This window comes from Atta cephalotes (genome assembly GCF_000143395.1).
Source record: "Atta cephalotes unplaced genomic scaffold scaffold00016, whole genome shotgun sequence".
Classification (NCBI taxonomy): domain Eukaryota; kingdom Metazoa; phylum Arthropoda; class Insecta; order Hymenoptera; family Formicidae; genus Atta; species Atta cephalotes.
Window position 1 is genome coordinate 1,773,141 of NW_012130080.1, and position 14,586 is coordinate 1,787,726.

Here is a 14,586-nt window from a genome sequence, read left to right on the forward strand (position 1 = left end):
TAGTTTCTACTTAAAGATTGAACTTTAGGTTAATTTATCAACTCCAAGGGTGGAACATATCTTTCAGCAAGAATTTTGCATTGACAATATTTATTGACAATTTTTGTCATTACATGACGAAATAATGTGTACTAATTTTCTGATACTACAGACTAATTTTTTTCTCTCTCTCATTTTTAAGAAAGTAATATTGAAACATTGATTTGATACACATGATAGTTTGATCATAAATAGGGCAGATATTTTTGAGATTTCATGATGAGCCTTTCTAGATGGATGGTTCCCAGATGTATTGAAATATAATTCACATATAATTTCTTTCAATTATAATTTAATAAAAATTAATTTAATAGTTTTTTAATTCTAAATATCTATTAACAGAAAAACAAAAAATAAGAATTTTCAACCAAATAATTCACCGTGAAATCTTAAAAACTTTTTTTTATGCCTCGTTAATAAATATATAGCATTGATGTAATATTTTTAATTAATTATGTATGTATGGAGTAAACTACAATTATTATAAAATATTGTTCTAGTGAAATAACATTATAAATGTATATATATTTTTTTTCTTATAAGTGGGTTGTATTTTTTATACTTTTGTGTTACTACACATTAAGCATTGTATATTTTTAAAACTTTGCAATTTTTACGCATTTGTATAACAATATTAATTTATATTTAAGAAACTATTTAAGAAATAATTAATATTTAAGAAACAACCATAGTATTTATATTACAGTATAATTTAATTTTCTTAATAACAGTCCTCCTCATATCTTTAACACATAGCACAAATTAGTATCTTTGAAATGTACATTAGTCGGGTATACAATTTTAATAAAACGTGAGATCTGAGGAAATAATGATATATTTTAGTACGTGAATTATTGCATCTGTTTTTATATACCATACGCGTCATACATCTTGAATTTCACATGAAAATTGGTAAGCTGTTTGTATCAAGCTCTCAGAAAATTTTGAAAAATAACAGATGCAATGTGATGGAATTTATTAAAGTGAAACAAATATGCGTTTTTGCACACACAGGACGGCGTAAGACATCAACGATTTGTAAACGTTTTCTCGTATGTGACAGATATATAGCGTATAAGACATCAACTTTATTAATCACAAAGTGCAACGTTAAGAAGTGGGACTCACACATTGTGTAGTTATTATTACACATAATTTGTACAATTGATTGTGCAAGCTTTAACATTTACATTTGTTTTCAAATCGCAATTAAAGTTAATTTTAAAGAATTATAAATTGTTATTATTGCTGTTTACGCATATTAAAACACTGGAAAACATTTTTATCACTTTTGTAAGATTGCTTTGCGTGTAATGACTAGTTATATCTTGTGGCACATGTGATATGTAGATTGTAAATACAAGATTATTCTGAAAATAAAACTCTTGATCTTTCAAACTAGATTAGATTACATCTATGTGACATCGAAGATATTGGCTGTTTCAAATTCTTTATAATTTATCTATTATATTATTATTCTTTATAATTTTTAGAATAGTACACATCACCTCTAATAACGCAATAATAAATCAGTTCATCAACGTATAACATTTTTCTAACATTATATAATAGTTCCACTACTGAACTTTTAATTGTCTAATACACATCACTTATCATATGCAAACTATTGCGAACTATTACGCTATTTGGAGTCATTCATTATGATTGGTCTCTATTTTTCTCCTCATTGAACTGCAATATTTACAGTATTATAAATATCTGAGAATAAAAGTATTTATATTGCTAAAAATAGATGTTTCATATATCAACTTTCATAATATTTTTATGTTGAAGAATATTTTTTTATATGCTTTGGCACTAATCAAATTCTTCACAATTGTGCAAAATTTTCTTAAATATGCATCAAGAAGAATTTATCATTACATCTATTTTATATCAACAAACATTAATTTATTATGTCACTTTCGTGTATGTGGCATCGTGATCTTGAATTAATGCAACAACATAAAGAATATAATGAATTAAAGTATGGAAAAGTTAAAGAACCTTTAATTTTCCTTGCAATAGCCATTTCCAACTCGGCCTCCTGCCTCTGTGCTTCAGGATTTGGTTTTGGTGCAGCCGGAAACGTTACCAGGACTATACTCATATTATCTCTGCTACCCTGTAACGAAATTTTAGATTGTTCTGAATACATTCTTGTATAAAAAAAAACATCGATCAACATCAAAAGTTTCCATATGACTGTAAACATAAAGAAAAATTAAGAATGTAACTCAGCATAATGAATAGTAATAAAAATTTATATATTATTTTACAAACTAAAAATAACTTTAAAAGTAATTTTCATATTTGCTTCATATCTTAAATAAATAATAAAAGTGATAAATGAATAATATATTCTTTTGATATAATCACATTTATACTTTTAATACAAAAATATACATATGTGTAAGATATAATACCTTATAAAGACAAGTGTCTACAACCAGATTGGTAACTGCTTCTAAATCATCGGTTAGCTGCAGCCTTGAATGTATAAAATTACATAAATCTTCGTTGTTCATAACATCCCAAATGCCATCACATGCTAAAACTAGAAATTCGTCATGTTCATCGTCCCTGTCTAGCATGAATATTTCTGGTTCCGGCGACACTAACTGCTCACAAGGGCCTCGATCTTTTAGATTTTTGTACTCGTAATCACCCAATGCTCGGGAAACCGCCAGAGATCCGTTAACTCTTTGGATCATTACGCTACCACCTGCATTCTGAATTCTCTCCTTCTCAGCGGGTAAAACGGGCTTGTGATCCCGCGTCGAGAAGACTGGTAGTCCAGATCTGCAGAGTACCGCCCGGGAGTCGCCACAATTGGCGATATAAATATTTTTGGGCGATATAAATGCACACACCGCCGTGGAGCCGGATTTGTCCATGCCAGCGCTCATAGCTGGCAAATCCCTCATCTCATCGTCGAGTCTGAGAAATCCAGAGTGGATCCCTTTTATAACATCTTCGGCCTTAAACTCTTGCGTTTGCATTATACATTCTAATAAGTGTTCCGCACTATGGGCTGATACTAATGCACCTGCATGACCATCAAACACTGCAAAATAGCTCCAATCCGAGAGACCACCATCCAAACAGGGAATTGCTCGATGAGCATCCTCCATCTCCATTCGCCATCCTTGCATACTAGCCACGCCGTACCGCAGGCCGTTACCAGTGCCATGCTCATTGCACTTCTCTGTGTTCGGAGTATCCAAAAACGCCCCCATATTACACGTTGAATATTTATTGTACCAGCTAATTATTTGTCTCTCCTTCTATTATTTGATTAGCATCATTCTTACGGATCCTCAAAATGGCACTTCTTTCACTCTTACCTAAAATCAAAAACTATATTATAACAGAATTTTTTGATTTACACTATTATTTTCGATCATGCATCAGAATTCTTGGAGTAAACAAGAGTCTATCCAACGGAATTCAACCGTCGATCGTTTGACACTGTGACGAAAATAAGTTGATAACGTGGGTCGAGGAAAATACTTGCGTATACGCGAGAGTTCAAATGACAAAGGCCGAGGTGAGACGACACCGGGTAGGGATTGTTCACTGAGTTGGACGTATTGTACGGCATTTTGGAAGCGGCGTGCGTTATCAGCCGGCGCGAATAAATCCATCGCTTACGCCACGCGCGAGGGAGCGATATAGCCACGGAGTTCACGTAGCACACAGTGCCTTTCTGCCACTTTTTCCGCGAGATATCGTTCCGCGCGGCGGATAACGCAGGCGGCGGTTGCTTCGTGCGCTCGCGTTTCCCGACAACGACGACGACGACGGCAACGACGACGAACGACGAGGGTGACGCGCGCACGAGGAAGCTCTTATTTGGCAGCGGCGAATTTTCGCGACTAAAATAGTTTACTCGCTCGCTCGCTCGCTCACACGCATGCATGCACGCAAGCAAGCACGCACGGCTCCCGCTCGCGCCTTTGCTGAGCGTACAAACGTAGAACTTACGTCGGCGGACCGTGACCGAGGATAGTCGTCATTTCAGGTACTAAACGGGTAGCGTGCTCCAACAAACTGCCGTTGCTGTCGCCGCTGCCGCCGCCACACCGCCGTCACCGTTGCCACTGCGTGGTACGTCGCTGTGTATTCGTACAGTTAATACGCTCGCATCGTATCTTCCTCGAAGTAGCACGCAAATATTATTCTTTATTCACCGTCGCACCACGTACCGTTCGTCTCGCTCTTGCTGGCTGTGCCTAGCTGGCTGGCCTCAGGCCTGGCTCGTGCCTGCACACACAGAAACAACGAAATCGACTCGCATGAATGGCGGATACACACGGCGGCCGGTGTGGCGCGCATGCGCCGGTTTATTAATAGCGGCTTGCGTACTGTCGTCATTGTCCGCCAATCGACACCGCGCCATTTCCGTTCGCGCTTAGCCGATATCTCGTTTTATACGATCATCGCACGCGGGGTAAAATTAACTTGCTCTCGTTCCTTCTTTCTCTCTTCTCTTTGTTTATCTGTCTCTGTCTCTCTCTCTCTCTCTCTCATGCGCGCGCGCGCGCGCGCGATACTAGAGAATTAACTCGACGACGTGTCGCGACGAAAACAGCGTTACACGTACGATTTCACGGCCGATAGATCTCGTGCAATCATCGATAATTACTTGCGATGTTAATTGGCTGTCGGCGTGACGCGACCGACATGACCTCTGGGCCTCAGGCAGTCCCAGGTCCGGCGTGATCAATTCGGCGAATCGCCGGCGCGAATGAGAAGCGTCCCGACGTACTTATATTTGTATATTAAGATCGGTTTATTGATCGGTTTAATAGCTGATGGGAATTCCGCTACGGCGAGAACGTCAACGGGTCATTGGATTACGCGTTATTACGCTCAGATGCGCCCCATTAATCCGCGTTTGAGCGCGGCTGCCTCTTGTATTCTATCTATAAGCACTATAAGCGCGCCGCCCGATTGTGGCGATCGGCTCTCATTGATCCTCTAGCGCGCGCAACTTCGGGCGTCGAGACTCAGCCCGTTCCCGCGCGACCGAGGATGCACACGCGAGGCACAGTGTGTATCCTCTATCGGCATTGCTCGACCCAGTTTCGAATAATTGTGAGAAAGTGGAACATAAACGGCAGCCGTTCGAATCCACGCGATTCAGAAGTTTCCCCAGCGCGACGCATGCGCTAAGAGATTGCTCCTTTTTTTTGTTTCATTTTTATTTTTTATCTATATATATTAACTTTATCGGAATTTTTTAACTTTTTTTTAAATCTTTTTTCAGTTCTAAGAATTAAAACAAGATGAAAAGTAAATCAAATCATCGGAGCTAAAAATGTGTAATAGTTATTGACGTTGAATCTAAGATCCATTTAATTTATGTTAATTCGTGACTAAAGGCACTATTTAATTTCGAGAAAAATGATGTAACTCGTATAAAAAAGAATGTCTGTATATGAATATATTAAATTTATTTTAATAACCATAATAATAATCCAAATTTGTAGATGTAACATAAATAATTGAGTGAGTCTCTCTTCAATAGACAGATAATTCTTAGAACTAGAACAAGATAAAAATAAATTGTGATTAAAATTATCTCTATACTGGTAGACACGAGTATTAATCATTGATTAAGTTTATGATCAATTGAGGTTTAATCGAAATAAAAGATATTTTTATTTTTACGCTACAGTCCGCCATGCAGCTGTGAAAGGCATTTACGTTTATTCGATAATTAGAAAAAGTTGAAAATTTGTGAATTTTTCAATAGGGTTACGAGATTTGTTAATAAACGAGAGGCAGATTAATAGAAAAATTAATTTAATTTTTCAACAAAAGGCGGTGCTTGAAAAAGACATGGAATCTTCTGGAATATTCTATAGTTGTGTCTTGCAATAAATAGATTTAAATCGATCTCCAACGCAAGTAGAAGAATCTAGGAAGCGATGGTTCGCATAAATCGGTGCTTATTAAACAATTACTTTGTTTTTGAAATCAAGGTCTCTAGGAATCATGTATTGTTTAATCACTTCATTTGTTACTCTACTTTTTGCTTCTTGATGCGCGGCGACAAGTCGCTGTAGAACGTCAATCAGTTCCTTCTTTAGCTCGCCTGTCAAAATCTCCCCGCTAGTATAGCCCTAAAAGATAAATTTGTTATTTGTCGTTATAATTTAATGCCTATCAATATAACTTAACTTTTTAGTCTCAGTTTAACGTCCATTTTTCTAATTTTAAGAATTAGAAAGGGACGAAAAGTTGAATCGAAATTAAAGTTAGGTCTACATTGGTGGAAATGAACCTTAGCATAAAAGTAAACGATAGATGTAAGTATTCATAATTGATTCTTATATTTAAGACCAGACTTCATATTCGATTGACCAATATCTTACGACTTCAAGCTTAGTATACTATTGTTACAAAACCAATTACGGAGTGCTACGATATTATTTTAAGACATTACTTAAGATGGTTTTGAAATAAGAATCGACTATCAGCTAAAGTATCGACTGTGTCATTTAGGGAAAACAATTAAAGTTGTATTATATTCATGTCGCATTCACATACATTATCAAGGATTTTCTGTAGATAACAATTGATCGACAGTTTGTCTATCATACACCTCCTGGCTTTAGGCCAAGTACATGATAGACAAAATGTCGGCCAAGTATTGTGTTGTTTATAGAAAATCCTTGGCAATGTACACAATTGTGCATGGAGTACGATACAATTTTAATTGTTTTTCATAAACGACACAATAATATCGGCCGATATTTCTATCATGCGATTTTGCCTAAGAGAAAGAATTAAAGCAATTAACGCGAGACTAACTTTCCTAATTTGTTCCAATCGCTCGTCGTCTTCCAGGAAGAATCGCAGCCACTGATAAGATATATCTACCTCACAATTGCCACCGAGCTGTCTGTGCTCTTCCACAGTGGCTTGACCACCCGAGAACGCATGCTTGTTGATCTTGTTTTTTATCTGCTTAGCAGTATCTGTGAGGAATATTGCCGTATTGCTGTCGCTCGCCGACATTTTTGTCTTCGAGCCTTGTAACGCTGGGAAGAAGGTCGCATGCAACAACGCTGGTTTGGGAAAACCCAGCCTGGGCGTCACATCCCTTGTCATGCGGAAGTACGGGTCCTGATCGATCGCGCATGGTATCAGACAGTGCACTTTAGCGTCCTTAAAAATAAAAGGAAACGAACCAGAGATCGCCGGTGCCGCTTGCGTTGGCGGAAACGCGATCTTCGCGATTGGATCGCTATCGCCGAAACCGAAAATGCCCTTCACTTGATTAAACGTCACGCATTTCTGTATCCTGATCATATTCTGGTAAAATGCTGAATTGTTTCCTATGTGCTCCAAGTTGGAAAAAATAAAGGTTTTCTCGGGATTAAAGCCACAGGCGATAATGTCTCTTGCATTGGCATAGGCCAATTTAATAGCATCTTCTATATTTAGATTCTTCCATATAGCTTTCTCATCGTCTGTCAACTGTATGATTAATGGTACATTGAAAACTTCTTGTAACCATTTACAGAACATGAAAGGTATGAGATGTCCCAGATGCATCGCATCAGAGCTCGGTCCTCTGCCTGTGTACAAATAAAAGAGCTTTCCTTGCTCGTAAAGATTCAGAATAGTGTGCATATCTCTGTGGGAGAAGAATATGCCTCTTCTGAGAAAGCGATGCGGTTTCTTGCCAGTGATCTTTTCAAATCTAGTTAATAGTTCATCATCTATCCTAGAACTTCCGAATCTTTCTGCAAAAAAAAAAGAAAATGTATTAGTCTGCAAAGCTCAAGAGACTAAATGATTTATAAATATAGTTCTGTTCTTTGTATTTATACTCTTGTACTTAAAATAAAATACATATTTGAAGCTTAATAAAAATGAGATAGAAACCTATACATTTTGATGCTTTCCAGCAAGAATAATTTAGTGTAACATGATGATCATTTCATCTCAACATTGGCAAACAATCAAGAATACTTTCCAGCAAGATGCACAGATAACACAGAATAGCATAATGAATTATTTTATCTTTGTTTAACATTTGCAGATAACATGTAAAGTCTACAAGACATCTTTATGATATCTTTTAGAGATACATCCTAAAAAATGACTTTATGATGTCTTTATGACATCTTTTTGACATGTGTATTGTCTGAGATTAGTAAAAAAAAATGATTCACTTGTGTTATTCTATATCATCTGCGTCTCTTAATAGAAAAGCACCTAATGATATAATAATTCACTGCGTTACATTAAACTTATTCTTTTTAGCTGAACTTTTTACACAATTTATCTTTTTTTTCTCTGTGTTCGAGAAAAAAAATAAAAAGCTGTGCAAGAAGTTCAGGTAAATAAATAAGCTTAATGTATTATTTATCTCTCGTTGAAAATGAGATTCATTATGTCTTAAGAACATCTTTAGGACAATCTTTGGAGTCTGTGTTGAAAATTTTAATACAGTTCATTATGACAATAAAAAAAACAGGTATTATACACCTTACTGTGCACTTCGTTGCGAACATAACCTAAAAAATCACCTATTCTTCGCGTGAATGTTCACAAATCTGCAAGGATAATTTCATCATCATAAATTACCTCTTGCAAGAGGCGCGACTTACTAATCAACTTGTCATAATCGATGCCGGAATCGTTGACACTCGTCACCGTCCATGGTGTCACGACGTCCTCGTCCTCGGCGACACCGTTTAACACATGCTCTTCTACCTGCGCGTTCTCCGTCGTCATGTTTTCCTCGTTAGTGTTTCTTTTTTTAAATTCTGAACGCGATCGTACGAAAATTCACGTGGACGATCTGACTCATGTGCGACACAGCTGGGGACACCGTTGCGGACAGCTCGATTCTGTAAGGTTATGTCATCATCCTACTGTACAAACGGAAGAGGGTATCGACTATCGTTTATCCCGTTTACCTGATGATGCGCACGCAAGATGAATCGTTGCATCGTAAAATTTTCGCGCCACGTCCTAATTGCCGAGGTGATGCAATCGTCGGCACGATTTCTCTTGCGATGGCCGCCGAATCCGTGAGAAACCGCATGATTACGTATCGCGGTGATTGACGACATAAAACAGATTTTTATCATTTCTGTCATTGTGCTGTCAATTCGCTTGGCAAGCAGATCATTCATCAATGCGTTCTTAGCGATTCATTGTAGTCGCGCGTAATCGTTTTATACGATTTTACGCAAGAACTACTCCGATTTCTCTTCTGCAGGCTTTGTCTATAAAGTACTCGGTGATCTGATTGATGCATCATCGTATATTTCGTGACGTCATGCTACTTCCGCGAAAAAATTGCATTTCCTGAGGCTCGCAGCGGAACTTCGTTCGACAATACACGTTGGCAATTCGCATTTCGTACTTCGTACATGTCTCGTCACTAGTGACATCTAAGACGTTCTTCATACTTCAATCTTCTAATTTAGCTAATCATGATTAATTACAAAATCAAGATCATCTTGAATTTGATCTTATAATTAGATAAATTTTAAAATTACATCCAGCTAATGAAAAATTATATAACATTTTAGAGATCATACTTGAAACAATATAAAATTAGATAAACATTACTTTGTTTCTCTTTGTATCTATTCTTTTTAAGTGAATTTGCATGGTTTAACTTCTCTTTTTTTCTTTAATATAAAAAGAAAAAGAAGAAAGATGAAATGCGCAAAAAGTTTCAGTTTAGTTGAAAAGAACAAGATTTGTATTTTCATTAATAAGATAAGTATCCTAATTCTAGTTTCATTTGTAAGAAAATTTTAATGATTTTGTATTATAAAAATTTTAATTAGGATTAAAAGGCAACAATAATAAAGACAAATAATAATGATAATAATAATGATACCAATATTAAGGGTAATAATTTACAAAGATACATTTATTGAGATACATCTGTTTAGTAAGGTATACATAAAAATAGTTTGCAGGCTAAAAAAATAGTTCCATGTTGCTCTCCTATATTTTTATCTTTCAACTATTTCTACAGGTATCACGTTGCAACCCAAAAGGCCTTTGCCAACCCAAGGACGCGGAGTTAACGATAAAACAATAGTATTCGAACCGCGTTTAATTTTTACGTTGATCGTCTTGTATCTACTGTTTTCCACTAGCTTTCCAATATCTGTTAAAGATTTGAAATTTCGGCAATGAACAGATCCAAATTCCAATATCAGATCCTCGACTTGGATGCCCTAAAAAAATAGCAGCAGCTTTTATTCCTTGTTCCCAATTAAAAGCTTTTGTACATAACAAAATTTTAGTCGTAACCGTAATTCTGTAAACAAATTGATCAATTAGAGGATGCTTTCTATTCGGTAACACAAGTCGATACAAACATCATTTTATCTTTTTTAATATTTAGTAACCAAAATAGAACGATACATGTGTCAACTTAAATTATATCACCAAATAGAAAACATCCACAGTTATAATTATTTTCTTTGATTTTCTTTTATTTTCAATGAAGAATAATTGATTGCAATTATGTTTTCTTATGGATTTACAGTTACAATTAAAAGTTTATTAGATATATGCAAAAGTCTTAAGCAAAATGAGGTAATCATTGGCAAATAGATATAATAAATTATAACAATTTAATTAGATTTATAAATCATCCATACAAAAGAGATAATAGAGATAATACATACCACAGTGTCTGCTGGCATAGAGATAATACATACCGCAGTCTCTGCTGGCATAGAGATAATACATACCGCAGTCTCTGCTGGCGAACCAGGTGAAACTAAATTCACTCTGAGGAAAGGCTCCAGCGCTTCTGTCTCTTGATTGTCAGATACATCGGATATCGGTTGTTCAGCTATACTTGCTCCTGCTAAAGCATGAACTCTATGCAATCCTTCTTCTATCTTCTTCATCAAGTTTTTGTGATCATTTGTAAGCCCTATATGACAACACAATGTTATTCAAATAAACAGTGTATTGTTTTGCTTCATGTTACAAAAAATATATTTACGTACGTATTATTTTGTGTCTTGTGTGTCTCACTTGATAAACGTTGATATCCTGCCTGGGATATCCCTCGGAATCCACCAGCGGCTCGTCCATGCCGATATGATTCTGCAATTACGTCAAGGATATGATACGAAGCTTTCAAAAATCTGACAGATCATGCTGCAAGACGAGCTCGGCATTCCGCCCGATGACAACGTCACTCTTGCCACTACAGTGTAAAACCAAGTATGACACATACGGAATCTAAGATCTCCTTCAGCGCTCGTAGATCAGATTCAATCTTGTCTTTCTCCTTCATCAGCTGAAGAACGGCATCTTTAGCTTCCTGCAACTCCATGTCGACCACCATTTTCGTTTTGATCACCCAGCGCTGGTCCGGCTGATCGCGAAACACTTTGGCAAGTACGTACGCGTGTTTCACGGGCCCTGTACCAAAAAATGAAAAATCATGAAAAAATTCTATAGTATTCATGATTTATTTACATATATTTTTCACACACACACACACACTCACACACACACACACACACACACACACATTTATATTACAAAATATTATACATATATTATTTTATATATACATTATTTGTATTTATTTTTATATAAATAAATAATATATATTATATATACTATTATATATATATATATATATATATATATATATATATATACAATATATATATATTATATATATTATATATTATACATACAATTATATATTATACATATTTTTTTTAACATGAGAATTATTGACATTTAATTTAATTATCAAGGTATTAAATTATTTATTTATTAATAGAATTATTAATAGAATTAGTTTTTCGTTCAATATACATGAAGAAAAATTAGAGATGACAATTATAAAAACTTTATCATAAGTGATTCTGCCGACTGAATTGATCATCGATTAAGTTAATTTAGAATTTGATTGAAATCACCTTTCGTAGGTATATACACGAATATAAAAAAGAATTGAGTCTTTAAGTAAATTTTTAGTTTTTATTTGATTGATTGTTTTTATGTAATTGCAATAAAATCTTCCTAAATCAACGTTGTTCTTAATGACGTTGTGCTTAAAAATTGAATATCATTACTATATCACAGTACTGTTACGGAATTACGAAAAATTACGGAACAAAAATCGAACGTCCACATTTTTCAAATCTGCGCGCGGTAAGGCTGGCAACGTTGCGCGGCAAACTTCTCGCTATGGAGAGGGCCACGCTTTGTTCATTCTCGCCGATGAATGACATGCGACTCTGACGCGAGTTTAAAAAAAAAAAAAGAAAAAAGGAACGAAGTTGTTCGTATCCGAACATTAGGCATCTCGAAGACGCGGGCATCTCGTCCAGAGTACAATCCCCGTCGTGGCGAGTTCCTTGACTCCCGGGTGGAGCGTGACGTGCGTGGCGGATTTTGCCAGCTATTTCCGGCGGCACGCGGCGCCGCTGGATTGACCGCAAGGTGACGTTTGCTGTTCGTCGAACGGGAGGTGTGTTGCCTACCGGAGCTGTATCGGGGGGCGAGAGACAAAAAGTCTAAAGCACACGTCAATCAGGTTGACGAAATTCAGCATCAAAGCGCACGAAGACTACGCAGTTGGAAGCATTTGGTATTCCGGTTATCCATTCCGGTCGTCGTTGCAGATCAAAAGACATTAAGAAAACACTTGTCTCCTATTCAAGATTCCGTGCGGTGTTCTCGCTTCCAGAATGGGTCTCACAATCAGCAGCCTGCTCACTCGGTTGTTTGGCAAGAAGCAGATGCGGATACTGATGGTGGGTTTGGACGCCGCCGGTAAGACTACCATACTCTACAAGCTTAAACTCGGTGAGATTGTCACCACCATACCCACGATCGGCTTCAACGTTGAGACAGTCGAATACAGGAATATCTGCTTCACCGTGTGGGACGTGGGTGGCCAAGATAAGATCCGGCCGCTTTGGAGGCACTACTTCCAGAACACCCAAGGCCTCATTTACGTAGTGGATAGCAACGACCGCGAGCGTATCAGTGAGGCGGAACGCGAATTGGCGAACATGCTGAAAGAGGACGAGCTGCGGGACGCAGTATTGCTGGTATTTGCTAATAAGCAGGATCTACCTAATGCCATGTCTGCTGCTGAACTCACCGACAAGCTGGGTCTTAATTCGTTGCGAGGACGTCACTGGTATATCCAGAGCACCTGCGCCACGCAGGGACATGGACTGTACGAGGGTCTGGACTGGCTGAGTAACGAGTTGGCCAAAAAGTGATAGCGTCTCATCGTATCTGATACTTTTAAGGACAATTCATTCATCGTATGGACGTAAAAGACAGGCGGAGAGTCACTTGGCAATTTCCACCTTTGTCAAATTGTATCAATGTAACGTCTATCATGTACAGTTTAACAGTCGCTGCGTTCACAATTGCTTACAGAAATTGATGCAATATACGAATCAAGAATATTATGAGCACAATTTAACTCTTCATCACTGTATATGCAATTCGATTCGCATGGATTGTGCTCTAGAAACGAAACTTGTTTCATAGGAGGAACAGGAACATCAGGATATAATAGATAGTTCTTGCGTCATTTATAAGAATATATATATATATATATATATATATACAAAGGTTGTACATAGTACTAAGTTCTTTCATACATACTTAATATTTGCCAAGTGAATTCTAATTTTGTCTTTTTGATGTATCGAGTGACAAAGTATCGTTTCGACCAGCCGATTTAACTGTGCGGAGATTTATTTATTCATGTATTATTACACCGTGAAAAAAAAATCGTTGAATATCCTAATTTGTTTTCTATTTTGGTCTATGTCCGTGCTATTCATGAAGAATGAATGTATGTATTATGTGATGTTATACACAGATCGTTTACACTTTCTTGTTTTTCTAATAAATAAGTAAATTTTTGGAATATAAATCTTAATTGATAACATAAGGCTTTAGATAAGTGAACAATTAACTTTAATATTGCAAAAGGAAATAAAACTTAACTAAGGTTTATATCTTGATAACCGGGATTTTCCTTTTTAATAAAAATAGACACTTAAATTGTAAGAAATGTTTAGAAATCGTCATAATAAATCCTAAACATACAGAAAGTATATAAATGTCAATTTTTCTACCTTATGAAAAATCAAAATATGTTTATTGCGTTCGTTTCCATTAATATCCAACGCACAAAAATAAAGAAAATAAAAGGAACCAGGCGAGGAAACAATACTCGTTTACTCGCTCATCAAAATCATGTATTGTCGTGTTAACTAAATGTACAACTTTTGTTACGATACAAAACAGTACAGTAGTGCTACAAGTATCTACTGTATAATATATTGTATAACGTATCAAACGATTTGTTAAAGTATGGTGTTATTCTTTCGTATATAGCACAGCAATCTATTTCATCTCTATTACGAGAAATATAGGAAATAAATTATAAGAAAGAACGCTTCTATTTACGAAATTTATGTACATGATCTTAAAATACAGTAAAAGTAGATAATCGTTGAAACGTTAATGCGCGATGTCATTCTCTCT

At 36.2% G+C, this 14,586-nt stretch overlaps 4 protein-coding genes across 4 annotated transcripts in view; 1 reads left to right on the top strand and 3 right to left on the bottom strand.

The window, feature by feature from the left end:
- LOC105618209 (protein phosphatase 1B) overlaps window positions 1-3,278 on the bottom strand; it is a 6,064-nt gene extending 2,786 nt beyond the window's left edge. Inside the window, exons 1-2 of the mRNA XM_012199751.1 lie at window positions 2,466-3,278; window positions 2,047-2,164 (exon numbers count right to left, since the gene is read on the bottom strand). Coding sequence (XP_012055141.1) covers window positions 2,047-2,164; window positions 2,466-3,278 — 931 coding nt within the window. The remainder of the gene's footprint in view (window positions 1-2,046; window positions 2,165-2,465) is intronic.
- Window positions 3,279-4,224: 946 nt separating this feature from the next.
- Window positions 4,225-8,796, bottom strand: LOC105618397 (tryptophan--tRNA ligase, cytoplasmic). Its single transcript, XM_012199940.1, has 4 exons — window positions 8,670-8,796; window positions 6,862-7,799; window positions 6,012-6,170; window positions 4,225-4,305 (listed from the first exon to the last, which is right to left on the bottom strand). Exons 1-4 carry the CDS (start codon window positions 8,794-8,796, stop codon window positions 4,225-4,227), a joined length of 1,305 nt encoding a protein of 434 aa, XP_012055330.1.
- Window positions 8,797-10,037: 1,241 nt separating this feature from the next.
- LOC105618210 (26S proteasome non-ATPase regulatory subunit 9) lies at window positions 10,038-11,395 on the bottom strand. Its single transcript, XM_012199752.1, has 4 exons — window positions 11,285-11,395; window positions 11,052-11,151; window positions 10,788-10,975; window positions 10,038-10,265 (listed from the first exon to the last, which is right to left on the bottom strand). The coding sequence occupies exons 1-4, from the start codon at window positions 11,393-11,395 to the stop codon at window positions 10,038-10,040; spliced, it is 627 nt and encodes a 208-aa protein (XP_012055142.1).
- A 1,363-nt stretch (window positions 11,396-12,758) lies between these two features.
- LOC105618211 (ADP-ribosylation factor 2) lies at window positions 12,759-13,301 on the top strand. Its single transcript, XM_012199753.1, has one exon. It carries the CDS (start codon window positions 12,759-12,761, stop codon window positions 13,299-13,301), a length of 543 nt encoding a protein of 180 aa, XP_012055143.1.
- The last annotated feature ends 1,285 nt before the right edge of the window (window positions 13,302-14,586 follow it).

What these genes read in the sequence shown, in the direction of transcription:
- LOC105618397 (XM_012199940.1), bottom strand. Translation starts at nt 8,796, where the DNA reads ATGACGACGGAGAACGCGCAGGTAGAAGAGCATGTGTTAAACGGTGTC. An exon ending in CGATTATGACAAGTTGATTA is followed by an intron (nt 7,800 to 8,669) that starts GTAAGTCGCGCC and finishes TTTTTTTTGCAG; the next exon opens with AAAGATTCGGAAGTTCTAGG. An exon ending in ACCTTGATTTCAAAAACAAA is followed by an intron (nt 4,306 to 6,011) that starts GTAATTGTTTAA and finishes CTGTGTGTGCAG; the next exon opens with GCACGAGCCAGGCCTGAGGC.
- LOC105618210 (XM_012199752.1), bottom strand. Translation starts at nt 11,395, where the DNA reads ATGGTGGTCGACATGGAGTTGCAGGAAGCTAAAGATGCCGTTCTTCAG. An exon ending in TGAAGGAGATCTTAGATTCC is followed by an intron (nt 11,152 to 11,284) that starts GTATGTGTCATA and finishes ACGTAATTGCAG; the next exon opens with AATCATATCGGCATGGACGA. An exon ending in GTTCGCCAGCAGAGACTGCG is followed by an intron (nt 10,266 to 10,787) that starts GTATGTATTATC and finishes CTATTTTTTTAG; the next exon opens with GGCATCCAAGTCGAGGATCT.
- LOC105618211 (XM_012199753.1), top strand. Translation starts at nt 12,759, where the DNA reads ATGGGTCTCACAATCAGCAGCCTGCTCACTCGGTTGTTTGGCAAGAAG.